This window comes from Trichosurus vulpecula, chromosome 4 (genome assembly GCF_011100635.1).
Source record: "Trichosurus vulpecula isolate mTriVul1 chromosome 4, mTriVul1.pri, whole genome shotgun sequence".
NCBI lineage: Eukaryota > Metazoa > Chordata > Mammalia > Diprotodontia > Phalangeridae > Trichosurus > Trichosurus vulpecula.
The window spans coordinates 169,085,656-169,113,426 of NC_050576.1; the positions used below are offsets into that span (position 1 = coordinate 169,085,656).

The following is a 27,771-nucleotide window of genomic DNA, read 5'->3' on the forward strand; positions in this document are numbered from 1 at the left end:
TACTCTAGTTTGAAAGCTGGGATGTGATTATAGGTTAAACATTGAAATTAAAGTTTTGAAAGTGTTAGCTATAAGCACTCAACCAAGAACAGAAGGAGCACCTAGAGCTAATTTACTGTTTTATTAAGTGTTTAAGGAGCTAAGTACTTTCAATTAACTTTTGTTAAACTCATCAGATTAAAGGAGAGTGCCCCTATCATTTAATATGAAGGTCCACATAAAAAAGAATAACCAATGAACTCACTGTTCTGTCTGTGGGAAGAAGACAAAGCAAACCCTTTCATAAGAGCATTTACAAAATACTAACAAAAAGGTTTTCAGTCCATTTATCATCATTATATGAGTTTCATAGGTTCTTTTAGGAACTAAAATTCCAGTTTAAAATCACAAGATCAAAATTAAACTAGAAACTGATTATAGGTTAGCTTTTCTCTCAATGATGAATACAGTCAACATAGGTAGGCAGTATTCTGCTACATCACTTCTAAAGAGTCTATTTTCCTTCTGTACTGGTAATGTTTCTCCCACCTTTCCCCAAAAACAACCTGTAAGAACCTCCATGTAGAATAGCCTGACCTTCTTCCGGCACCTGTCTACCAACAACTCTGTTTAAATACAGACCAACTTAGAGCCCGATTATCTTCACCCACACCAAGCAGATGGCAGTTGCTGACATTTGCTTTTCCAAAGCACAACCCTGGGTAACTGCCATTCAAAATAATGTGTTATATCAAAGTTGTCATGATTAATTTAAGTGGCACTGCATATTATTCAGATGCAAGGCAAAGGTTAACGGTATCTTATGTGCGCACAGTTAACCCAGACACCTGGAACAGAGGAGAAACATGAAAGGCTGAGTGATGTAGTAGTGCATGAACACTTCTTCCCTAAGTCCTAAAACTAGCAATTACCAGAGAGATGAATGCCACCATGAGATAAGCTGCATATAAGCTTTGTTGTGGTCATTAGTGTGTCAAAGAAACACTATAATGATGTACCTACCAATCTTTTTTTTTTTAATACACAGTTTGGGACTATAGCTGATATATTGTACACTTCTTCAGTCTTTGCTGTCTGCAACATAAATTTCTGCTATTACAATATCCAGCAAGATTACTCAAATCAGTGGAATATTTCGAATAATTTTATAAGACTTAGAGAAGAGAGAAAATTAAGAGCCACAGGATCATATATTTAGAGCTAGAATGGCCCTTAACAGTCAAACCCTTAGTCCCATACCCTTATTTTACAAATGAGGGAGGAGACCTCTAAAACATACAGCGTAAGTGACATAAGGACCTGAACCTGTATGTTCTTATTCTGAGGACAGCATTCTTTTCACTGTACCATGCCACTTCACTATCACCAACTATCAGAACTGGAAGAGCCCTTATCAATCACATAGTCTTCCCTCTTTCTATTCACCTCCCTTGTATAATAGATGAGGAAACAGACCCATTGTGGTTAAGTGACTCATCTAAGGTCAAAAAGCTAACCAAATGATGGAGTAAGAACTAGAACCTATCAGGTCTTCCAACTTCTAATCCAGTAGGGGTAGTTAAGACTAGATATCCAGGGCTCCTTTCAGGATTAGGTGTATGATGCTTATTGGTGAGAGGTCTCCATAACTAACCAAGTCTAGACCCCAAATGCTGCCTGCTGCTAACTTCATGCTATGCCTACTTAGCTGTGATGTGGCTGTCTAGTTCCCATTCTGAGCCCCTGTGCTCATGATTGGTGAGAGTCTTCAAAATAAATATAGCAACCTAGATCCACCATGATCCAACCATTTTCATTACCATAACACAAGTACTCCCCCTTTTCCACCTCTAGCACTAGGACTGGCAATCAAATCAACACTACCATTCCTAGAAAGGACATGCCAATCAATTGCTCTACTGATCCATTCACCACCTATAACTTATGAAACACTGTCTTCAACTATTACAAAGTAAGATTCTGGAAGGCAAGGACTATCTTGCTTTTTGTAGTTGTATCCCTAGAGCTTGCCACAGTGCCAAACAAGATTATTTCAAGGGGCAGCTAGGTGGCGCAGTGAGCAGAGCACCGGCCCTGGAGTCAGGAGGACCTGAGTTCAACTGTGAACTCAGACCCTTCACACTTACCTTGCCTTAGTCCCTCAAAAAAAAAAAAATGCCATTTCATTCATGAAGCAACTGCCTCTCCTTCAGAATTTTTTAATAGTATAATATCTGAAATGTACATGGAAATTTACTACAATTAACAATTCTACAATTCCCTAAGTACAAAAAACCCGTATTATCCCCTCAAATACCCTCTTGTTCCACTTAAAATGGCTTCTTTTCCTCCCTAACCCAGTATTATGTCTTTCACCCAGAATCTCAGAGGCCATCTAATCCAAACTCTTCACTTGTAAAATAAGCAAGTAATTGAGGAGCAGGAAAGTTAAATGACTTGACTAAGGGCACACAGATAAGCAACAGGGGTAGGATCTGAACCTAGGTTTTCTAACACCAGAGCTGGCACTATTTCTTCTTTAGTATGTGGCCTCTATGGATGTTTTAGAGAAGGACCTGTGGTATCTGAGAGAACTATAAAGTGACTGCCTAATAATGGGGAAAAGATTACATACAAAAATCTAATAAAATCTCAACATAACTGAGTTAACTATAATCTCTGATTGGGGAACAGGTCAATTACTTGAGCTCAAATTCAGCAAGAAAGCATAATTAACACATTAGTATTCTACTTACACCTCTAAACTATTCACCTTGGTCTTCTACCTACTTTCATTCGTTAATAGTCCCTGTCTTCATGGAATTTATAATAATAATAGCACATATATCACTTCAAGATTTGTGAAACATTTCCCATGTTATTTCATTGGATCTGATATGGGGAGAGCCATAAAGGTAAATGATACAAGGTGGGTTTTGATAGGGCCAAGAAGAGACCCAGTCACAGATCTAAGAAAAATTTGACAGATCAGTTTTAGCAGAGATAAATAAAGATTTTCACGAAAGTGGCCCCTAAAACTAGCCCTAGGATAAAGAAAAGGAATTTAGATAGGTAAAAATGTGAAGAAAGTATTTCAAGCACAAGGGATGGTCCGTACAAGATGAAACTAGAAGACAACTGAGTAGTCCAGAATAAGACAGAATGCAGAAGGCCTCAAATGCTAGGTAGAGTTTACATTTTATCCTATAGGCCACTGGAAGTACAGAGGAGAAAGAAACACATGGTCAAACCTATGCAAAGGATAAATTGTAGAGAGGAGACAGGGAGATCAGTTAGGAGAGTATTGTGTTCCAGAGGTGATTAGTACCTAAACTAGGATGGTAGTAGCAGTATGAGGAGGAGGAGGAGGAGGAAGAGGAGGAGGAGGCAGCAATGGAAGAAATATATCCAAAGTCTCAGGTAGAAAATAAGATAAATTTATTAGTACACTGTTATAATTTTTCTAGAAAAAGAAAGACATATTTAACGTCTAGAACCTTAAAAGGTATCTTTAGGTTCAATGTTAGGTTTTATATCAGGTCAAATGAAAGGAAGTTTAAGTAATACGGTGGCAAAGTTGAACAGAACCTCTCAAAATAATGGAATTCCAGTGTAACCTTGGACAAATCACTTCAACTATAAAATAAGAGGGCTGAAGTAGATGGCCCAAGATCTCTTCTAATTCTACATCTATGATCCAATCAATTATAATCAGAAATAACTGTGTAAGAAGCAGAATGAGTATTGACTTAGTTAAATGTCAATTCTATAGGCTTCCAAACGAATTTACTGTTCTTAATCATAGTGAAACAAGTTCATTCACAACTATCAACCATACCCCTTTTTATCACACTTTCATCTCAAGAGATTACCCATTACAATAATTTAAATGACACAGGAACTTTTCTTCCCAGGATGTACTGTGGTGCACCTGCCTATTCCGGGGAACACAGTTATTGTGGGGCTAAGGAAAGGATGAAAAGGAGATGTCTCCCAATAATTCATTATTGCTTCCTGCTTTTAAACCAAACTGCTCTGGCAAGCAAACATATGCAGTCCTACCACCCAACTCACACATTCCATATCTTTATTCACCAGAAAAAAATTAAGGGAAAGGTCAAAAGTAAGACCAACTGTAAATTCACAGAACCTGGCAATACGATGGCATATGCTATAAGTGCTAGAAAAAGAGCAATGGTTTGAAGGTTGGGAGTAGTAGCTAACTAAGGATTTTTTCCCCCACTTTCTGTCCCAAAAGGAAACCTTCTGCTCCAAGAGAACCTTACACATAAGTGGTCAAATTGATTAACCACCTCTCTCCAATGCTTGGAATGTCTTCTCACAGTAATTAAAAAACCTTTGCTGATAGACCTAAAGCCTGTCAATGAACTTAAGGCTATAGAAATCAAGTTATAGTTAGTTTTTCAAACATCTTAAAAAGGTTAAACAGCCTCTATACCAAAAGTACTGTTAATAAACTGTTTCATCTAGGTCTTCTTATGTGTTTTGAAATTATCCTGAATTACTGAAGTTGCAAACTTACTGTCCTATATACTTTTAAATTATATTGCACAAAACTGTATAAAAGCAGCCTTGCGAATAACATTTAAAAAAAATCCAAGGCATCTATTTTTGGCTATCCTATCCAAACTAAATTTCAGTGGTGATATACCTGGCCTATAAATAATCAATGAGTAGGAGTTAGTTTTCATTTTTTAAAGCCTTTCTTCTACTACCCAGTACATTTTTACTAAATAAGTAGGTTAGTGGGTATTGTTCTACTACTGCCAAACTTGAAAAAAAAAAAAAAAAAGAGGGTTGAGGTTCAGATTATCTAGTGGGCTTTACTTCTGCAGTTAAAAAAGATGCCAGATACACCTGCTTTTTTAAAACGTATGTTCTACATACATCTGTGTGAGAAACTGCACTGCAGAAAATCTAATTCTACGTGAATTCTCCATTTTCACAAGATAACCCTGTCTGAACCTAAAAATAAGACATTTAAATTTCCTTCATTCATTCCACCCTTAAAATCCTGTTAAGATTTTTATCTCTTTGGTGCCAAAGTGTATTGTTACAGCATAGAATGCTTTATTCCAACCATGATTAGAAAAGCTTGGACTAAGTTTTGTTCCAAGCACCATTGTTTCCTTAGTCTTTCTAAATAGTTTTTTAAATACAGGGGGGAAAAATGAAACATTTTCTGCAGGTTGTTCATTTGGGAAGACATGGTTTCAGTCAAGGTGACACAGGCTGATGTAGGTAGAGGGAGTTCCAAGAAAATAGGCTGAAAGTCCTATCTTAGACCACTTTTGTAATGCACCTGCCAGCAGACACTGGGCCAGCTCAGCCTGTATCTCCCGACACAAGCCCTTGTTTGAAAGACTCCTAACATTTGGGGAGGTCCCAGTAAACTAAATGACAGTGAGGGCTCAGGGACTCTGCAGGTCAATGGAAAGCTAGATTCTCTCCACCTGGGGGCCCTGTTCCATTCTGAGATAACCTCCATGGGATGCCCCCAGCTCCATAGCGCTTAACCTGGCCTCAATTTCCAGCAGGCCTCAGTGACCCTGGACGTCTCATACAGTCATTCTTGATCCTGGAACCAGGGCTGGAGTCACGCCTTCTAGTTTCTCCATGCAGAGGGGGAACATGCCCCCCCCCAAGACCTTGGCCCCACGGTGTGCCCGGAAGACACAGGCCCAAGTCATCACGCTCCCTTTTTTGGGGGGTCCAGGAGCTGTGACCTTCCATACCCAATGGGTTGGGGGAAGACGAGAGGCAGACAGCTCCCCCTCCCCCTTTGAAAGGTGCCCTTCCCGTCGCAGGGAGCCGCAGAGGGAGGAGGGAAAGAGCCGTCGCCGCTGGTGCTGCTCCTCCTCCACCTCCTTCACACACACCCCCCCCCCATATCAGGGCGCCAACATAGGAAGGTGCAAAAGAGAAAAGAGAAACAGGAGGTGACAACCCCCCCACCCCGCTGCCCTCAGGTGGGGGAGGCGACTCCTGGAGGAGAAAAAGAAGGGCCTGCCCGGCCGCGGGTGCGCAGCACCTGACGCCAGGGCACGGCCACAGTCCTCGCCCCCTTCCCCTATCGCAGGCTCCGTCTCTAACTCCCCCACCGCGGCCCCCTCCCTCCTCCTCGCCTCCCGCCCCGGCCCCAGCCGGACCCCCTCTGCGGGCCAGGCCTGGAGCCACCCACCCCGCACCAACCACCCCCCGCCCCAGGCCCGGGCCCCCGCACCAGCCCTGGCGGGCGGCGGCCGCACCTGGAGATGCTCCTGGAAACGGATGGGCAGGATCTGGGCCATGGCGCTGCCGGGGGCTCCTGTCTCCTCCTGTCACTGAGGCTGCGGGGCTGAGGCCGCCGGGGCTCTCCGGGGGGGAGGAGGGGAAGGGGGAAGGTCGGGTGCAGCGAGGTTGCTCTCTGGGGGTGCAGGCGTGGGGGGGTAGCTGGCGGGCAGGCAGACGGACGGACGGACAAGCTCGGGCCGGGGGCGGAGGCTCCTGGGGCTGGGAGAGCCGCAATGGCGGAACCGGGCGCAGCGCAGACTCCGGAAACGGCTGAGCCCGGCGGAGGGATCTGTGAGAGAGCACTGCGACCCGCCTCAGTGCAAAGTACTCCCTCCGCCTTATGTACCCCTCCCCCAGAAAGACGACGCCCGGCCAGGCGCAGGAATTCGGAGTGCAGTGCGCAAGCCAGCCGGCCCTCTTTGCTCTGGCCAGCGTCGTAGTCCCCTAGGACCCCGAGGGACTATTTTCTGAACTCATCACTTTCCCCTCCCTGTCACTTTTCCTCCCCAACCCCCATTCTTTTTTTTTTTTTTTGCATTTTGCCACATCATGCGACTAGGGTGGATCAACGTCATTTCCGTGGGCGGTTTGGGGGCCCTCCCACACTTCCGGGTACACGTGATACGGGAAGGGAGGGCAAGTAGCTCGGCCGCTGCTGGAGGGGGCGGGGTGGGGGGAGTGTAGAGCGTTGAGCGCGGGGGTCAGGGCACGGAAGCCGCGGCGGCGGCTCGGTCCGGTGGGGGCCAGGTGTTCCGCGGATCGCCTGGCTGAGATCGGGGCTCCGGCAGGCAAGTGATCCAACGAGCCGGCCTCCCACCTCTCCCCGTGACTCAGGAAAACCGCCTCTGCGCCTGGAAGGGCGGGCGCGGGGGCCCGGCTTCAGCCCAACCTGCTACCAGCTCGCCCCCACCTAGTTTCGTAGGGTGGGTGCCCTTCGGGAAGATTAAAATCCAAATGCACCCGCCCAGTCTGGGAAACTGAGGCCCAGGTCGCAGTCCGGGCTTGTCCCTCATTCATTCATTCATTCATTCATTCCATAGCCCGCCTTCAGCTGAGCTCTTGCTGTGGATGGTGGGGGGAGGGGGAGTTGGCCGGGCCTGCACTAGACTAGGTGTGGATGGAAGGAGGAAGCTATTTAAATAAGACCTGATCCTTGCCCTTGTGGACCTTGCGAGCCAGGATTTTCTGGTATTGCTTCAGAGGGCCCATAGGGGAAGCACGGGATTTGTAATCAGTGTAGATTAGGGATATGGCATCAAAGAGTACCTGTGTTCAAATCCCTTCTCACTAGCGATAGCTAGCATTTATATATATATAGCGCTTTAAGGTTTACAAAGCACTTTACAAATAACTCAACAATCCTGAGAAGCAGGTGCTATTTTACAGATGAGAAAACAGGGCAGACAGAGTTTAAGTTACTTGCCCAGGATCACACTGATAGTGTCTGAGGTTGAATTTGAACTCTGATCTTCCTAATTTCAGATCTAACACTACCAAGCTGCCTAGCCACTTTTGTGACCTTAAGCAAGTCATTTATCCTCTCTGGGCCTGGTTTCCTTATCTTTAGAATTAACCGATTGCAAAGTGTCTTGTTCTGTGAACCTCTTTAAGAGAGTAGTTAGTGGTGGAGCATACCTGCACCTCGAACAGAATATAATTTATTATATATTGCATATAAAGCAGCCAATGGCAATAAGCTGCTTGGAATCATTTAAAGTTCTGAGCACTTCACCAAATGTGAAAATGCGATTTTACCTGAATTCTTCCTCCTATTCTGTGAATTCACCTCACTCTATATAGGGCTCATATAGATGTGGCATAAATTGTAACAGGGATTTAAATTAAGCACAAAAAAGATTTAGAATAAATTAAGGGACATTGGGAATCACGTGAATAACTTTTAATGGTGCAGTTTGTGCCCAGAGAGGAAGGGGACTGGATAGCCATCAAGAATTTCATTCTTCATTTCCAGCTTGAGAACATAATGTAGTACCTTCTAAACAAGGAATCTTCTGAACTACATGATTTGGATACTCTGTAGTGACTCACATTTATATAGCACTTGGAGGGAGGTTTATAGGAGGTTTATAAGTCACTTTCTCCCTAACCACTCTTTGAAGGTAGTTACTCATTTCCCCATTTTACCTATGCAGAAACAAGCTAAAATAGGTGAGATGACTTGCCTAAGTAAGGGTCTGTACTAATCTCAAACTTCTACATCTTTATAGCAGTGAAAACTATAGCTCTCTCTAATGCAGATGCTACACATGCACCAAAATCCCTCATTGCCGCATGGGATGCGAACTTCAGCTCCTGAAGGTCTCTGCCAGCAGAGTACAAGCTCTGGCAACTTCTCGAAAACTGGAAATGTTATGGATGTGAGCCCAACTATATACAGCCTGTCATCAACTATCCTAGCAAAATGAGGACAGGTCTATTACCAAAAGATTGCCCATCAAGTACAGGCAACAGCAACTCAGAATGATCTGAAATGTAGAGTGGTTATAACCCTTGTCAGTGGAGAAAGTGCCCAAGCTGAGGAAGCTAGGAATCTTGTAAGGAGTAGAAGAAATTAGACTTCCTTTTATCTTAGTACAGTCTGGAAATTTTGAAATCATGGGAAAAATATTTTGTGGGTAGAGGCTTTTTAGAGTTAATTTCTTGAGGAAAAGGAAGTTAATCAGTATTATCTTTTAGTGCCCTTTATTAATTTAAAATTGTTATATTGGTTTAGGAACTCAAAATGTATTATATACAAAATTAACATGCTTGGATTGAAACAAGGTTTTCTATGATTCATGTGTTATTTTGCGTTTTGATTGGGCTTACATATTTCCAAACATAGACCAGTCTTTCGTATGATAAAGAAATCTGAAATAGGGACCAAGAGCTGTATCAGGCAAACACCTTGTTAACGGATGCAGGAAGGATTTGTGTGGCAGAAAGCCAAGTTGCATTCTTGGACCAAATACCTGAAAATAATAATAATAGTTGAACCCAGCACCTGCTGCCTGCCATTGATACCTCTAAAACTTACTTTTGCCACTCTTCTCCAACCCCAAAACCTGTCCCGCCATCCAATATTATGGTTCAGAAAACAAAAGACTTGGGTTCAAATGCTACCTGTTACTACTTGTATCACCTTGGACAAATCATGAGCTTTGGTTTTCTCACCCGTGAAATGAAGGAATTGAATAAGATTTCTCCTAAGGTCCCTCCCACGTCAAAATCCATGATCTTCCCAATCTCTTAAATTCTTAACATCCTCTTTCCTTACCTACTAAATCCACCCAGTTGCTCATCTCTTTTATCCATCATCTTCCATCCCCACTGCAACCACCCTAGTCCAAAACTTTCTCACCTCTCACCCAAAATATAGTCCAACTCTAATGGCATTAGATTCCCTGCTTGCAATCTCCCACTTCGCAATTGTACCACCCAGATGCCAAAATAGTCAGACACAAGTCTAACCATGGTATTCCATGTTCAGAACACTTCAGTGGTTCTCAGTTGCTTCTGTAAACTTCTTAATTTGTTCCTTTCCCTCCGAACCCTCCCTTCTTCCTAACTATCCCTACTACTATTTAGGGTACAGCAGCCTCTTACTGAGGTAACTAAGTGGCACAATGGATGGAGTGCTGGGCCTGGAGTCAGGAAGACCTGAGTTCAAATTCCATTAGGTGTTACTGTCAACTACTCATTTCCTTCAACACTACATCCAGTCTCTTGCCAAAGCCTGTCAATTTTATCTACCTTGGTAACTTATCTCACTTATATACACTCTTTTCTGGCATTGCTACCACCCTCCAAAGGCCCTTCATCACCTCACACCTGGACTATTGCAATCATTTGCTGGCTGGTTTCTCTTCTACTTCAGTTCATCCTCCAACCATCAAAGCGGTGTTCTTAAAGTTGAGGCCTGTCCAGTTCATCCCCCTATTCAGTAAACCAGTGGTTCCCTATCACCTCCAGGATCAAGGAATATCTCTGATGTTCAAAGTCTTTCATAACCTACCCTTTTCCCTACCTTTCCTGTTTTCCTACACCTCATACCTCCCTCTTCCCTAACTACTCAGTAATCCAATGACACTGACTTGTTGCTGTTCCTCAAACACAGTGCTCCATATCCCAACTCTGGGTATTTTCACTGCCCCTGGCTCCCATGCCTGGAAGGCTCTCCCTCCTTACCTCCAACTCCTGGCTTCCTTCTAGTCTTAGCTAAAATCCTGCCTTCTACAAGAAGCCTTTCCCAATCCCCCTTAATTCTGGTCCCTTCCCTCGCCAATTAATTCCAATTTGCCTTATCTTGTATCCCCAGTGCTTAGCACAGTGCCTACTACATAGTAGGCACGGATTAAATGTTTATTGACCAACTGACTTATGCCTTCATCCTCCACAATCTAGTTTCAACCTACCTTTCCCCCCTTACATTACCTACCTTGTACATTCTACATTCCAGTCAAACTGGACAACTCTCTATTTTACTTCTGGGCTACGTGCATTTGCACATTCAGTCCATAATGCAATCTCTGGTTTGGGTATTTCTTCCATCAAAGGTCAGCTCAAATGTCATCTCTTCTGCCTTCCTTTTCTTAGCTGCTACTCTTCAGTACTCTGCCTGATCTCTCCTTTTCTTCTTTACTCCTTGCTTTATGTGAGACTATATATGTACTCCACCCCCACCCGCACTAGAATGCCCTTGAGGACAGGGACTTTCATTTTGTGTGTCTTTGTATCACCAATACACAGAACATAATAGGAGTTTAATAAGTGGTTTTGAATATTTAGTGAATAAATGTAGAAGTATTTAGGGATTCCCTATGTGCCAGGCACTGTGCCAAATGCTGGGGATACAAATACAAAATTCCAATATTCCCTATATTCAATAAGGGCATTAAAATAGGAGATCACAACCAAAATAGAGGAATGGTAACCAGGGAGGGATATTATAGTCTGAAGGCACAGGGATGGTAATTGGATCATTAGGATAGTTCAACTGACACAGCCTTTGCAGAAACAAAGAAAGGCATGGAATTACTTCCAATGCTTATTTCCAGAGCAAGGCAGGGGAGGCATTACCCACAGTGCCGAGGTGGCTAGAAATAAATGGCTAGGATAAAGAATGACCTCACCACTGAGGTCAGGAATAATGTAGCTTGATGGCCTTGCTAAGATTGCTGTAGATCACTAATCTGACAGGTACCATATCCTTCATTGTCACTCAGTATCCATGCTGTCTAAATAATTCCCTCAAGGTCCTTGTCTTCTGGCAAGCCAAGGTTTGGGTTTTTTTTCCTGTCAGTAGACATCCTCTCAATGGCAGAAACTTCTGCTACCAGTCGGTTGGAACTGAGAGACCCGACTTTCCAAAGACAGACTAGGCTTACCTATCTCCGGACTGCTATTCACTAATCTCTGCTCAGGGAAAGACACAAAGCAGCACGGACACACGCTGTGCCATGTAGGAGCAGCTGCTTTTTCTGCTGGGCTAGAAGAAAGCACCAGGGACCTTCCACGCCCTCACTGGAAGTCTCAGATGAGGACAGAGTTACACACCACACATTATGGAGCAAGAACAGAAATGCTTTTTAAAACCGATGCTCTGGGGCAACTAGGTGGTGCAGCGAATAGAGCCCTGGCAGTGAAGTCAGGAGGACCTGATTTCAAATCCAGCCTCAGGCACTTGACACTTACTAGCTGTGACCTTGGGCAAGTCACTTAACCCCAATCCGCCCTCCAAAAAAATTTTTTTTAAAAAACTGCATTCAGCCTCCTTTAGCAAATCAAGTGGTGTGACTCTAGCGCATTTGTCCATTTCCCCAATTCTCTTGGAAACGAAAACAAGACCTTTAAACGAGGTGTTTCACCTTGTATTTGTGTTATTTGGGGTGTTGTGCAAATCAAATCTTTTTTTTCCTTTTTTTAAAATAAGTTTTATTTTTAATTTATGGAATAAAACAAGCATTTCCATGATATAGTACAATAAAGCTACTTATTATTACAACTAATTATTTATTTTTAGTTTTCAACATTCACTTCCATAAGATTTTGAGTTCCAAATTTTCACTCACCCTAAGAGGGCATGCAGTCTGATATAGGCTGTACATACACATTCATATTAAACATATTTTCACATTAGTCATGTCGTAAAGAATTAGAACCAATGGGAGGAACCACAAGAAAGAAGAAACAAAAAAAAGAGAGCAAATAGTCTGCTCTGATCTGCATTCAGACTCCACAGTTCTTCTTCTGGATGTGGATAGCATTTCCCATCATAAATCTTTTGGAGTTGTCTTAGATCCTTGCATTGCTAAGAAGAGCTGAGTCTATCAAAGTTATTCATCACACAGTGTTGCTGTTACCGTGTGCAATGTTCTGGTTCTGCTCACTTCACTCAGAGTTCACATAAGTCTTTCCAGGTTTTTCTGACGTCTGCTTGCTCATCATTTCTTACAGCACAATGCTGTTCCATTACATTCATATACCACAACTTGTTCAGCCATTCCCCAATTGATAGGCATCCCCTCAATTTCCAATTCTTAGCCACCGCAAAAATTGCTGCTATAAATATTTTTGTGCATGTGGGTCCTTTTCCCATTTTTATGCTCTCTTTAGAATACAGACCTAGAAGTGGTATTGCTGGGCCAAAAGGTAAGCACATTTTTTATAGCCCTTTGGGCCTAGTTCCAAATTGCTCTCCAGAATGGTTGGATCAATTCACAATTCCACCAACTATAATGCATTAGTGTTCCAATTTTCTGACATCTCCAGCAGCAAATCAGATCTTTTCATATGTAGCTTTTTGTTGCAAAAATGCCTACATATCATTCTTTTGTTAAATTTTCATTGATGATGAGTCTCAGATTAGCAAATTGTATCATTTTGAGTTGTAGTTTGAGGTCTTTTGCTTTTCAGACTATGCTATTTAAGTTCCACAATTTCTTGTCAAATTGAAATAATCTTATATTAATCTAATTCTCTTTCCTTTGTATTTTGACATCTTTTTCCTCTCTACTTATAGAATTTTTGCTTGTCATAAAAATCACTAAATTTAAATACTTTGTGAGATAAGGCTTGTATGCAGGTACCTTTTTTAATTCCTACCCCCTTGCCCCTACCTACCCCGGAAAAGTGTGACCCAGCAAGTATTTTTGTCCGTTTCCAAGGTCCCCTCTGCATCCCCACACTTCCAGTGCTATTGTCAAGCTCAGAAAATCAGTCAGAGAACCAAGGCTCAGTACCTACAGCCTTTACCCCATGACGCAATCATTGTGGAAACGATCAACAAATTGATCTCAAACTTCCCATGAAATCCCATGGATACTGTGTCCAATTAATGTGACAACATGAAGGGATATAGAGAAGATCAGCTCTCCAACACACCTCATGAAAGATTTAAAGAAGACACCGTATGAAACAACAGTGAAGAAAACAAAAGTAGGTTGTTTGGCTTTAAAAAAAAAATGTCCAGAAGCCTGCAGAGTCTGGGAGAGGGGTTGCACCAAGAAAGTGAGCCCAACCCTTAGTAAATGGGCTAAAGACTTCCAATTTTAGCAGCAGCTATTCCCAGGAAAATCTGAGTAAATAGGAAAAAATAGAATAAAACAGGCACACTAAAGCACCATTGGTGGAGCTGTGAAGTAATCCAACCGTTCTGGAAAGCAAGAGTGAATAAGCTCTGCATACTATTTTAATCAGCACTACCACCACTATGCATTTTACACACACACACACACACACACACACATTCCCCACAAAGATTTCAAAGTAAAAAGAACTTGAGTTGTATAAAATTGTAGCAGCACTTATTGTTATAGGAAAGTAATAGAAACAAAGTGGATATCCATCTATTGGGGAATGGCTAAATGTATTATGCAATATTGAAGAGATTTCCAGCTGCTAGAACCCTGAGATTGCCTAGGCAGAGTTGCCTGGAAGGAATTCACACACTCAAGCCTTCTCTTAGTCAAGTGGCAAAAAGTTTATTGTAATGCCTTAGCAAAAGCGAGCAAGGGTCCTTATGGAACCTAAGAGACTGAGGGTGGTGCTGGGATTTGTGTGGAAAAGGGGCATGGGAAAGGAATGCCAGGGATGCTAATTAGGTAATCTAAGGATCCAGGTATCTTTGGGAGCTATGGATGGGAAAGTGTAGGGAGTATACCAGACATTGATGGAATTGTCAGAGGCATGCACCTTGGGGATCTGGTGAGAAGAGTCCTTGGGCCAGCCAGTGACAAAAATCCTTGGGCTACGCACCCCTCTGTTCTGCAACAGGAGAAAATTTTGTCACAGTTCAGGGGCCTATTGAGAAATTGGAAGGCTTCCAGAGATATGATCTTAGGGCTGGGGCCCGAGCACCCCATCAATGTGATAGAGGATAGGGACTGTATCTGTGATTTCATTGGTATCGGAAATTCCCACATGGGGAAACTCTCTACCAATACAAATCCATGCTTCTACAACTTATAAAGAGTTACCTGTAGCACTAAGAAGTTATGTGACATATCCAAGATCACACCGCTAGTATATATCAGAAGTGGAACTTGAACCCAGGTATCTGATTTCAAAGCTGACTATAACACGCAAAGATTGTATATAAATGTAATAGAATATTGTTGCATCCAAAGAAAACATAAAAGGGATGGGCCCAGATAAACCTGAGAATATTTGTATGAACTGATGCAGACTGAATTGATAAGAAATAGGAAAACTTTATACAGTGACTGAAACATTATAAAAGAAAATAACTGTGAAAGACTTAGCTATGATTGATGTAATATTACTAACCACTATTCCAAAAGACTGACGATGTCTTATGCTTCCCACTTCTTCACATGGAGGTGATGGACTAAAGGTACAGAATAAGACATTTTAGACATGGTCAAAATATGAATTTGTTCTGCTTAACTGTACTTATTTGTTACAAGGAAGGGTTTTTATGGGGATGGGGAGGAGTAGGACTTGATGATACTAATATTAAAAAAAAAAATCAGTGGACCATTACAAAATACACAGAAGAGAGCAGAAGGAAGCTTAGAAGGGAACAGGCAAGCAAATTAGTGTTGAAAATATGTTAAATTCAACTTTTTTAAAAAATGAGTTGAAAATAGTTGAGATTCATAGTGTCGTATACAATCCTCTTATGTTCCTTATATTGAAAATGCTTATATTAACATTTATCAAATTTATAACAAGAAAATATAAGAAAAATTAGGAAAAATTATTGTACAGTATGAAAAGTAAAATATTTTTTCAAATTAATTTAACCTCTACATGTTTTGGAATTTAAAGAACAAGATTTGAGGGGTTTTTTTGTTCATTTGTTTTGTTTTGTTTTTAATCACAATGTGTAGACTCTTTTGAGTGGTGTTTTATTTTCTGTGTCCAAAATTCTGTGTAGTTTTATTGTGTTATTTCCTGCACTATGATTTTGATTTATCATATTCTTCTGGGAGACATCCTTAGGATGTCTCTGCACATCCTGTCTTCAAAGTCAATTGTTTTGACTTGTATAGGGTTCATGTGTTATTTTAACTTTGTTGCCTTTTGCTTCCCTTCTGCCTTCCTTCTGCCATGCTTTCTTATGCTTCGATATTCCAAAACTATTCATCTCTTTTTTTACCTCTTTAAGGAGGCTTAAACACTAAATCCACATTCAATTTTTTTCTATTCTTCTAATTGAGTTTTAAAATTCTTCTTTGAACACTCTAACTTCTGAACTATATTCATTCCTCATTTTCTATGGAATTCCTTTCTCAGTGTCTTCCTTAATGCATCTTACTACACCTACATATCCAATCAGTTGCAAAATCTTTTCATTTCTATCCCTCCAACATCTTTCTTATATACTCCCTTCTCTCTACTTATACAGCCACAACTCTATTTCAAGGCTTCCATCACTTCTTGCACAGACTATCAAAATCATGTAATTTGCTCTTTGCCTCAAGTCTCTCCCCTCTCCAATCCATCCAGCTACCAAAGTGATTTTTTTGAAAGGGTAGGTTTGACCATGTCACCTCCATATTCAGTAATCTCTAATGGCCCTCTATTATCTCTAAAATAAAATATAAGCTCCTATTTGGCATTTAAAAACATTCGCAACTGGGTCCCTTCCTATTTTTTCATTCTTTTACTGGTTAACTCTCTTGTGTGCAACGGAATCCAGCCATACTGGCCTACATGCCATTCCTAACACAAGATGCACTATCTTCCATCTTAATGTCCTTAATGTCTGTCCCTGATTAGTGGAATGCTTTCTCTCCTCACTTTTGCTTCTTAGAATCCTTGGCTTACTTTAAGACTCAGCTGAAGCACTATTTCCGGAGGAAGGCCTTTCTTTCCTCATCCCCCCAACTTCTAGTCCCTTTCTTGCTAAGGCTACCTTTCATCTATCTACTCTATGTATCCTGTATGGACCAATTTGTGTACCTGTCTTCTCCATTAGAATGTAAACTCCTTGAGAGTAGAGACTATTTTCTTTGTATTCCCAGAGGTTAGCATGGTATGTGACATATAGTAAACAATAAATGCTTGTTGATTGATTTGAGACCACTTTGAAGATTCTTGTTTCATGCTCTCTTGGTAGTCTTTCATTAAGAATTGGACCACTTTCATCTGTCTTGTAATATTTGGTAAAAAATTTTTATAATTGTTTTGATGATTTAGTACACATTCTTCTGGTTTTAGATTCCTCTCAATTTATCTATTGTATTCTGGCCTTTTTTTTTTTTTTGAGGATTATTTGTCTTGAAATTATTTCCTCTTATTTCCTTTGTTACTTTCTGACTCCTCCCCCTTTATTGGTAGGAACCTTCCTGAGTCTGGGCTGCAAAAGTGCCTCAGCCTCCTTCAGCTTTGGGGGACTTAGGGTTCACCAACCCTGTGTCTCTACCCTGAGTAGCCTCTGGGGACAGGATTGGGCCACCTAGATTTCAGACCCTTTTCTTTCAGTCCCAGTGCAGCCATGCATGCTAGGTCTTACCTCATTTCTGCCCTTGCTCCCCCTTCTTTCCTTCTATGGCTGAAGTGAATCTGCATCTTCCATTTCTCACAAGGCAGGGAGGATATTCTGGACAGAGAGTCTCTGCATCTTAAGGATCCCTATCACAACTAGCCCCAGTCAGAAGGCAGCACTTTTAGTTCCATTCTTCCCCCACTTTCTTCCTGACAAGGCTGGGCAATTAGTGTCTGCCACTTGTTTCAGCGTGGGGTGCTGGCAACAGCATGGAGTGTACTTGCAGAATCTCTTTGGAAGAGAGGTAAAATCCCAAAGTGAGTCCCAGGCAGAAGCCCAAGGTCATTGAGGACTTTAAGGATTAGTCTTCTTTGTTCTGAACTTTGTAAGTGTTTTACTCTATGGGGTTCTTTCTTTTTCCTATAATTGGCACATAATTTGTTTTCTGGAAGTTTTAAGAGTAAAGGGGGTTTGGAGAAAGTGTCTAATCTGCCACTTGCTCATCCCATGACTCAGGAGTTCCCATATCCTCAATTCCAAGTTTTCTGGGGTCTTGGAGAAACTCAAGTACCTACCCAATGCTTTTCAGTTTATGCAGTATTTTCCTCACAACTGTTATGTATAGCCATATTGCAAAAGAAACAAAAGTTCAGGACTTGCCTACTGTCACACAATTAGCGGCAGAGTCAGAATTTAAATCCAGTTCTTTCTCCATTTAGTGCGGGGTGTCTTGGCGTCCTCAGAGGGTCCATGAACTTGGATGGGGAAAAAATGTGTCTTTATTTTCACTAACCTCTGGCTGAAACCTAGCATTTCCTTTGATTATGAATTTTTTAAAAAGAAATTTATTTTAAGATAGGGTCCATGACACACACACAAAAAGCCAAGAACTTCTGGTCAAGTATTTGTTTCTTTATATGCATCTATGTAAAAGATTCTGCCACATTAAGAAGTATTTTTCCATTACCAATTCCTAATGATGCTGCTTGCTGTTTAATCCAATCTAATGCAATAGGAGTTTGTGCCTTGAAATTTTGGCTGTGAGACATTTGCAGAAGCCTGACTTGGCTGAGGACAAAATTCTTCCCATTTTTTGCTTTACCTTCCCTAAATGTAAATAACTTAGATTAATTAAATTCAATTCAACAAGCGTTTATTAACTATTTAGTTTGTGTTGGGCATTGTGCTAGGCACAGGAGATACAAAGACAAATGAAATAGTTCCTTGAAGGTTTTACATTCTACTGGGAGGTGGGGTTGTTTTCCCCTCAGGTAGGAAAGCGCAGATAAATGTAAAATATAAATAAATTCAGAGTAACAGGGGGTGGGCACTAACAACCAGGGAAGTGAGGAAAGGCTTCTTTTAGCAGGGAGCACTTGACCTGAGCCTTGAAAAGAACTAGGGTTCCAAGGGGTGGTGATGGTGGTGGTGGTGGTGGTGGTGGTTGTCCTTCGTTCTCAAAGAAGACCAAAATGACATCACTATGCTAGAGTCAAGTTTTAATGTGTCTGATTGTGGCTGATCAGACCAATGCAAGCTCAGAATGCTGTACCACAGGTCAGGCACAAATAGTCCATGTGAACATTTGGGGTGGATTCTCTAAATTTGCAAATCCTGCATTTCCTTTGAGCTGTCTCAATTCTGCTTCACTCATAGAGCACAGCACCTTCTCTGATGTGGGCACGCCATGCTGAGCAGTCCTGTGCCAGTGTCTCCCATGTGACACAATCATTTCCAAAGTTCCTGAGAGACCTTGAGAGTGTCCTTCTTCTGACCACCATGTGAATGCTTGCCCTGTGTGAGTTCTCCATAAAACAGTCTTTTTGGCAATCGTATGTTTTGCATTCGAACAACATGGCCAGCCCATCGGAGTTGTGTTCTCTGAAGCAGAATTTGAATGCTTGGCAGTTTAGTTTGAGTAAGGATTTCAGTGTCTGGTACCTTATCCTACCAGGTGATCTTCAGAATCTTCCTAAGACAATTCAAATGGAAGCGATTCAGTTTCCTGGCATGGCACTGGTAGACTTTTTTATGCTGATAGGGGTTCCAAGAGGTAGAGGTGAAAAGGGAACATTCCGGGCATGCAGGATGTCCAGAGTAAGGTATGGAGGCAGAAGATGGATTTTAAAGTCTGTGAAGGGAAGTAAAAGTGTAACCAATCAGGAAACATAGATTTCAGGCAAATTGTGAAAGTTTTGAAATGTCAGAGGAATTTGTATTTAACCTAGACGCAACAGAGAACCTCAGGAGCTTCTTGAATAGGTCAGTGATAAAGATCTACTTTTTAAGAATAATGATTAGATAGCAATGGGGTGGGGGGACGGGTATAGATTGTAAAGAGGAGGCATTGCAGCAGTCCAAGCAAGAACTAATGAGAGCTTCAGTTAGGTTGGTTGTGAGACTGGGGAGAATGAGAAAATTGTGAGAGGTGTACAAATAGACCTGATAAAACTTGACAACTTCTTGAATGTTGCAGGTGAAGGAAAGTGCTTAGTCCAAGAATACTCTGGGGTTGCGAATCCAGTGAGAGGAAAAATGGTAAAACTTTCAGCAGGAATAGGGAAGTTAGGAAGAGAGGTGCATTAAGGTCTTAGGAGAAAGGATAAAATGAATTCTGTTTGGGACTTGTTGAGTTTGAGACGCCTGTGGAATATTCAGGTGGACATATCCAGTAGTCAGGTGAAAATGTTATACTGGAGCCCAGTATAATTGAACCTATGGGAGCTTGATAAAATCTCCCAGAGAGAATATGTAGAGATTTTCAAAAAATATTTTTATCAGAGTTACTTGGGACACCTACCAATATGCACTGATTCAGATGCAAGGATTGCTATATGGTTTTATGTAAAAATCTGAATTGTGTAATTTCCATAAATTTTAGGCCAGTTAGCAATATGGGAACTCCCTTAAGACATTTGCCTTACATTTTAGTTATTTAAAATTTTCAATTTTGCTTGAGGAAAAATTTCTAGGGAGTTTTTTTTTTCCTGGAAAGTAGAAAAACAAAGTGCTGAAACTGATTCTTTTGTCAAAGCAGATCCAAACTGAAGCAATGTCAACAATTATCAGATGATACAAATGACATTATTTTGAATACTCTAGGAGATAAGAAAATAGAATACAAAGAAAGTATGCTTATTGCCCTCAGGAAAAACAATAGGTTTTTTTTGGGGGGGGGGCAGGTGAGGAATGTGGAACACAGCCAAAGTGTAAATGTCTGAATTTTACTAATAAAATATATAAATAATACTATGGGGGCCATAGGGCCCTGGGGTCCTTGTTTGCAGAGATTCTTTATCTCTTTGCCAATTTTGCCCTTAGGACACACTGTTCATTGTAGGAATTTTACTGTGGACCAGGTGTGTGAGAGAGAAGGGGCATGATCCTAAATAGTGGTTGCATTGTTTTGTTCCATATGTAGTAGGATATTTTATTAATAAAGGTTCTAGTGGTTGGTTAGGCCAGTAGCTTTAAATCTACTTGAAAAGAAAAGCTTTGATAATCAAGCACTTAAACTACAAACATGGACATTTGATTGCTACTGTGAATGATCCTACTAAGTCTAGGGTTTCAGGACTAGGTTTTAACAATGTGGCCAAGTTACTGAGTAAATAAATGGCCTTTTTTTTGCCTACATCTGCTTTTAACTGAAAGCCTGTCAATTAGAGACCATTGATATAAACTCCAGGAGAAAGCAATTACAGTTAGCCAAGTCTAGGGACTGGTTGGTTAATCTGCTACTTTCAGGACTGCTGCTCCCCACTAAAACATATGTGACAATGAGGGGGTGAAGAACCAGGCACGTACTCCTTTCATTATGAGGTGCCTTAATTTCCTTTGTAGCTCTTTGCTTTCAGGGCCCCACCAAAAAAATATATGCTTTTAAGCATCTAGAGCAGCATGAGCACCACTCACACATTCAAAATGTGATCAGCAAAGTTCAATGACTGAGAAGTGAGATTCATGTTAGAGAATTGCCCACCACTGTGGCATTGAAATGGTCTGTTTGTGAATTGTTTCTGGGAGATTCTTGCCATGGACGAATGTCTCTATATCAAAGCAGTATTCAGACACATGGTTTTGCTATTTATCTGGCAGCTTTGAAACACCTCAGATCCCTGGGGAAACTGGTTTAAATCATAGCAGGGTTGAACTAGGTCTTTATCTTTTCCAGAAAGATAAATGGAATAGATCTGTGAGACCTTTTCTTTTTCTTTTTGAAAGCGCAGGAAGGAATCAAACATCACATGTGATTCACAAGTCAGTCAACATTTAGTGAGTTCCTACTGTGTTTTGGGAAGTGGGGTAGGCCCTTTTATGTAATATGAAAGACATAGGAGGGTAGTATAATATATAAGGATAGATAACACATACATAAGAAAATGATTTTTCCAAAGCCTTATGCAAGTCTTTGTAACCAAAATCACTGAACCCTATTCTCTTAATGTGTCCTATATTCAATAAATATATACATTATATTTATATACGCATACATAATATATGTATATATATATAAATGTTTATGCCTATATGTCCTATTAAAACAGGCTGGGTGGCAGTAGGACCTCCCACTGTAGTCTTTGGAGAGACCTTTTCTGGATGAAGCTCAAGAAGGGACCCCAGGACCTTGGTAGAAAACTTATGGAGGATGCCTAAGAGGATATAGATAAGAAATGCACAGGATAGAAAGACATTATAAGTTATGACCTACACTAGTATAAGAAGTAACCACAGTAACTGCGTCAGAGATCCATTACAAAGTATAAATATAAAGTATAAATATGAAGCACTTGAATTGTGAATGACCAGCACTATCCCTAAAGGACTTTGAGATGCCCAGAGTTACCATTGGCCTGGACTTTGAAATAGCCAAATCCTAGCTCTAAGGTTTATTAACTGTGGGATACTGGGCAAGTCACTTCTCTCTAAGTCTCAGTCTCTTTGTCTGTAAAGTAGAGATACATGCACCACCCACCTCATAGGGTCATTGTGAGGAAAGCAATTTGAAGAACTTAAATTATCATTTTTCTGGGACTGGAACAAATTGCACTGGTATTAAATTCTGTACTATTACCACTGCCTCAAAATTGAAAAATCAAGTTAAAATGAATGTTTAAAGGTAGTCTTGAAGAGGAAAAAACTTCTACAACGAGATCTTGAGGTTTGGTTGGAGTTTAGCAGAGGAACATGGCTACTCATATCCTTGACAAAAAGAGTAGCCAAAATGGTTCATGAGTTAGTTCATTCATCTTTCATTTTTTTTTGAAAAGGACTAATGACATCACAGGGTGATGTTGTGACTTGTACATCAATTGGATTTAAGCTAGGCAGACTCGCACAAAGTTGTCTGCTTTATTCTCTCTTCCAGTCATCAAAATCCTGTGACAAGACATAAGTCAAGCATATTCCTTGTTACAAGGTAGATGGGGTGAATGTTGGGAAATGATTCTGGTATTTTTAAAAAGGCACAAATAAAAGTTACTAATGGAAGGGAAGGTAATCGAAGATCTTTCAGGGTATTAGAAAATCAAACATTATTATACATTACTATAGATATAGATGGTTTAGGACACTATATAGATCTTACAATAAGTCCTGAAAATTACTTTTTGTAATAAAGTTCATCTCACTGAAGTGCTACTCTATTTCTTCTCTCCAATTATGGAGGTGACAACCCTGTGATCTTGAAGGTTATGCCAGCAAAATTCAAACTCTGGTGGGTCCTACCACAATGGACAAATTTCAGTGATAAGCCAGGTAATGAACTTTCTATGTATATTTTCTAAGGACCAGCCTAGCTAAGTTCAATGAGGATCATGACTAGTGTTGCCACATTCATTACAAAAGTGTTGCCACAACTTTTGAAGACTCTCTGAGTCAAAGAGGGTTTGATTTGTACTGGTAGATAGTAACCACACTGACAAAGATCACAGATCCTAATATCAGTTTGTCATTTGTCTCTCTCAAAAAAATACAATTTAAGATGAGTACACCAAAAAAAAAAATTGGTCTAGTTATTTCTGGTTTTTAATGGATTAGAATAAAAATAAATATGAGTTTACTAGACCATTGCTATTCTTCATTCAAAATATTAATTAAATGCATAGGGCATAGAAATGAATACACCTGAAATTAGGTGATCTAAATTCTTACCATTTATTTTCAGACAATTTTGCAGACTACCAGCATTTCTGATCAGTTCATCTCCACAAGCCTCTGGGAAATAAAAAGGCTTTCCATACTGTGTGGAGTTTTAAAATGACCTGAAAAAAAAGGACTTATATGTACAAAAATATTTATAGCTGCTCTTTTTGCGGTGGCAAAGAATTGGAAATTGAGAGGATGTCCATTAATTGGGGCATAGCTGAACAAATTGTGGTATAAGATTGTAAGGAATACTGTTGTGATGTAAGAAATGAACAGATTGGTTTCAGAAAAACTTGGGAAGACCTATACGGACTGATGTAAAGTAAAGTGAGAAGAATGAAAAGAACATTGTACACAGTAACAGCAATATTGTAGTGATGATCAACTGTGAAAGACTTAGCTACTCAGATCAATACAGTTATCCAAGACAATTCCAAAGGACTCATGATGAAAAATACTATCCCTCTCCAGAGAAAGAATTGATAAACTCTGAGTGCAGATTGAAATAAATTGTTTTTAACTTTATCTTTCTTGCTTTTTTTGCAACATGTCTAATATAGAAATATATTTTGCATGACTTCATATGGTTACTGGTTATTTATACTGGAAAACTGAAAAATTCAATTCCTGGGAAAAGAATTAAATCTAACTGCAAACTGACAAAAAGAGAAAGAGGAAAAATCAATGTAAGCAGAATTTTCAAATGTTGATCCACAGGTTCAAAGTATGAATCAACTTGCCTATATTCTGCTACAGACCAGTGCTATGCTTTTCTTACACAATATATTCCTGCTATGAAGAGTTTCCAGCCAGACATCAGAGCTCATTAAAAATATTTTCCTTATTACTTCTGGAATTTCTAAAATGTTATCTCAATTGAAAAAAATTTTTAAAAAGTCTCTCTCATTAGTTCTATCATCTGAAATTTAAGGACATGCTTAGTTTCTTAAATTTACAGAATAATTCCCAAACCTTTCTGACCTGTGTCAAAAGAACAAGATTGTATGCCACATGTAGTAGATACCTATTTTGTTAATTTACAAATATGGCATGGCAGATAGAGGGCTAGCCTCACAAGTTGGGAAGTGTTAGTTGGCTGCTTTAGGAAGTGGCATGTTCTTCATCACTGAAGATTTTTAAATAGAGAGTGTACATGGCAGGAGTGACATAGAGGAGATTCTTATTCAAGTGTAATTTGAACTAATTGGTCTTTGAGGTCCCATCTAATTCAAAGATTCTATGAAAGACAATATAAGTTTTTAAAAGCATATTGTAAATAACCAATTTATCAATTTTATTTCAGTTTCAGTGATTTGGCCCCATGATTTGTTCTTAACCTTAGTTCAAGAAGCCCATTTCATGTCATGAACCATATATACACTGTAACAATATGTACTTCCATGGTACATTAACATTTCCTTTAAGAGCAAAAGAAAAGACTTGGGCCACAATCTCTACATTGAGAACAAATCATCCTCTTCTATTTTGTCACCAAAGGGAAGGAGGGATAGGGCAGGGGGGAAGTTAATTCTTCTAAAAAGAATCAATTAGAATCAATTAAGACTATTTTGGATGCTATTCCAAGAGTTATGCCCTCTTGACATCCATCCTTGGGGGAATGTGGAGAAGAGAATGTCAAATTTAGGATGCTACCAGTGTTTAACTTTAGTTTGAAAGGTTCTTAACCTGGGACCCATGGATTTATTTTTTAAAAAAAAATTTGATATATATATATGTATATATATATATTTCAATATAAGTGGTTGTCTTTGTAAACTTATGTATTTTGTTTTGGTTATTTTAAAATGGTATTCTGGGAAGAGATCCATAGGCTCACCAGACTGCCAAAGGGGTCCAAGACACATAAAAGAGGTTAAGAATCTCCACCTTAGTTGGAAAGGAGAAACAAAAACCCTTTCTACTTTTCTGTGATGGACAATTTGTGCAAGAAGTTTAAAATGATCAGGAAATTCATTTTCTTGTTTCTGGGCCCTGATAAAGACCTGTACAACACCACCATAATTTTCAAAACTATTATTTTACAGCATAAAACGATTTGCAGAACAGTATAAGTCAAAGCTGGGGGGGAGGGGATGGGTTTAAAATAGCATTAGGATGCATCAAATTAACATTATGAAATTAAACCTCTGCATATCCAGTAATTTTTTAAAGTCATTTCAAAACATTTTCCAACAAGAGACTAATTCACATTAAAGACTTCCTGTCAGCAAAGTTCTAGGATAATAACATCTTCCTTTATAGTTCTGAAGCAACTCATAGCTAAGAGCAATGAGGTTTCTTGAAATGAAATAAATGGAATCATTAGAAGGCCCTGAGCCAGGGAAAATATTGGGAAAAGCATAAAACTTGGTGAATGGACATCCTGTGAAACCTTTTTAGATAAAATCTAATTTAGCTTTAGGAAATTAGCAGCATGTTTATTATGGCACAATATTTATTAAAAGCAAAAGGCAACTTGGCTTTAGGTTATACACACATTTGTTAAGGGGACCTTTTGCCCTCAGAAGAACCAACTTGACTAGAAAAGACCAATGAGTGGCTTCTATGGCATCATAAACTTTTGTAAAAACCATGAATTCCAAGCATGAGAGTCTACAGCAGTCTTTCTTTCTCCCACTGCCTAACAAGTGCCTCTCATCAAAGTTTGGTTTGACTATAAGGAATTAAGAGAAAGGGTGAGCTGCTTTCAGAGTTCAAAAGGCCCCCAGGTAATCATACACTTAAACGGAAGACTCATGGCTTCAATCATGATTACCTCTTTTTGAAGAATTTAAAAATCTATGCTTCCCAACTAGGCTTCTCTCCTTAACCATAGCCAAGAAACTCTTAAATGCCTGGTAGGCAACTATTTCCACCTAGATGATTTGCCATCAACTCACTCTTAGCATTTCTCAACCTGAATTCAACTTTCTCTAAAAATTAGTTTTCAGTTTGGACTTTCCATTTCTGATGCCCAGACCTTTAGTCAAGTCATTCTTGGCTTGTCCCTCTCCCTCTGCCCCCATCACCTCCAATCACTTATCAAACTTTATTAATATTTCTTTCATTACATCTTTTACATTTATCTCTTCTTTTTCCTGACTTGATCATCACCTCATGCCTAGACTATTAAAAGTCTCCTAACCTGCCTCCCTATCTCCTCTCTCTGTTCACCTCTAATTCATCCTATGTACCACTAGACAAAATGATCTTTCTAAAATTATTTTGTTTATGTCATCCCATTGTTCAAAAACCTTCAATTGGAAAAGTTCAAACTCCTTAGCCTGTCATTCAAGGACCTCTCCATTTTGACCCTCCCCCAACCTTTCAACCTAATTTTCCACTACTCCCTAACCCCAGACCTACTGCCATTGTGAAGGGCATTTTACCCCTGTAACTGAACTGTCACTACCTTATCCCAATCATTCCTGCTGCCATAGACTTCCAAGATATCAAGAAATCTGGAGGTTTCTAGCACTTCAACAATCTCTGCAGTTGTAGACAAGAGCTACATTCAAAGGTATTCCAACTGACATTTCAGTATTTGGTGCAATCTCAAGCCCACCATATGCTCACTTGTACCATGGTCTCTGTTGGTGCAACCACATTAAGTCTTAAGAAAAGCAAAAGACTAGCTTGCCAGGAGTAAAGAGGGCTTTGGGCAAATATGCACTTGCTGATGCCGAAGATGCTATGTGAAGTAGAACTACTATAGCAAAGATGATGGAGTCATGAATCTCTTTGGAACTGATGAAAAAGAGGAGAGTGAAGAAGCAAAGGAGATAAAGCAAGAAAGTCTTGTTCAGGGTGAATCAAAGAAGTCAAAAAAGCCTGAAATTGTTTGCAAAGCCTTCCCTCTTTGGGATGATGAGAGAGATATGGCAAAATAGAAGAAATGTATCAGGAGCATTCAAGCTTGTTTCTAGGAATCTTCTAAATAAATGACTATGATATGACATCCAGAAACCTCAAATACACTGTGTAGTTGAAGATGATAAAGCTAGAAGGAACAGGTAACTAACTGCCTTTGAAGGCTATGTGTAATCCATGAATATTACTGCCTTGAAAATTTAAAATCCACCATCCTTGAAAATTTAATTTTTAAATAAAAGTACTTGTAAGCAAAAATGGATGGATAGCCCTTCTCCCCGTTCATCTCACATCACTCAGACATCTCCCTCCATTATCTCCTCCTTAGATAAAGAAAGCCCTTCTCCTTAACAAGGCCAACCTCTCTATGTGTATCCTCAATCCTATCCCCTCCTGACTTCTCCAGAAAATCATTCCCACTATCATTCCCATTATCTTCCACCCCTGTCTGTTGGCTCCTTCCCTGCTGCCAACAAACGTGCCCAATTGTCTTTCTATCCTTAAAAAACCTTCGCTTGAACCTGATC

General features: G+C 40.1%; 1 protein-coding gene and 1 pseudogene across 2 annotated transcripts in view; one reads left to right on the forward strand and one right to left on the reverse strand.

Moving 5' to 3' along the window:
* CLTC (clathrin heavy chain) overlaps positions 1-6,545 on the reverse strand; it is a 75,650-nt gene extending 69,105 nt beyond the window's left edge. The window contains exon 1 of one of the 2 annotated variants that reach the window (XM_036757633.1): positions 6,249-6,545. In XM_036757633.1, the coding sequence (XP_036613528.1) occupies positions 6,249-6,290 (42 nt within the window). In that variant the 5' untranslated portion in view covers positions 6,291-6,545. The remainder of the gene's footprint in view (positions 1-6,248) is intronic. The other variant, XM_036757632.1, reaches the window with a different exon arrangement.
* Positions 6,546-13,619: 7,074 nt separating this feature from the next.
* On the forward strand, positions 13,620-27,391 carry LOC118846919 (annotated as a pseudogene).
* The last annotated feature ends 380 nt before the right edge of the window (positions 27,392-27,771 follow it).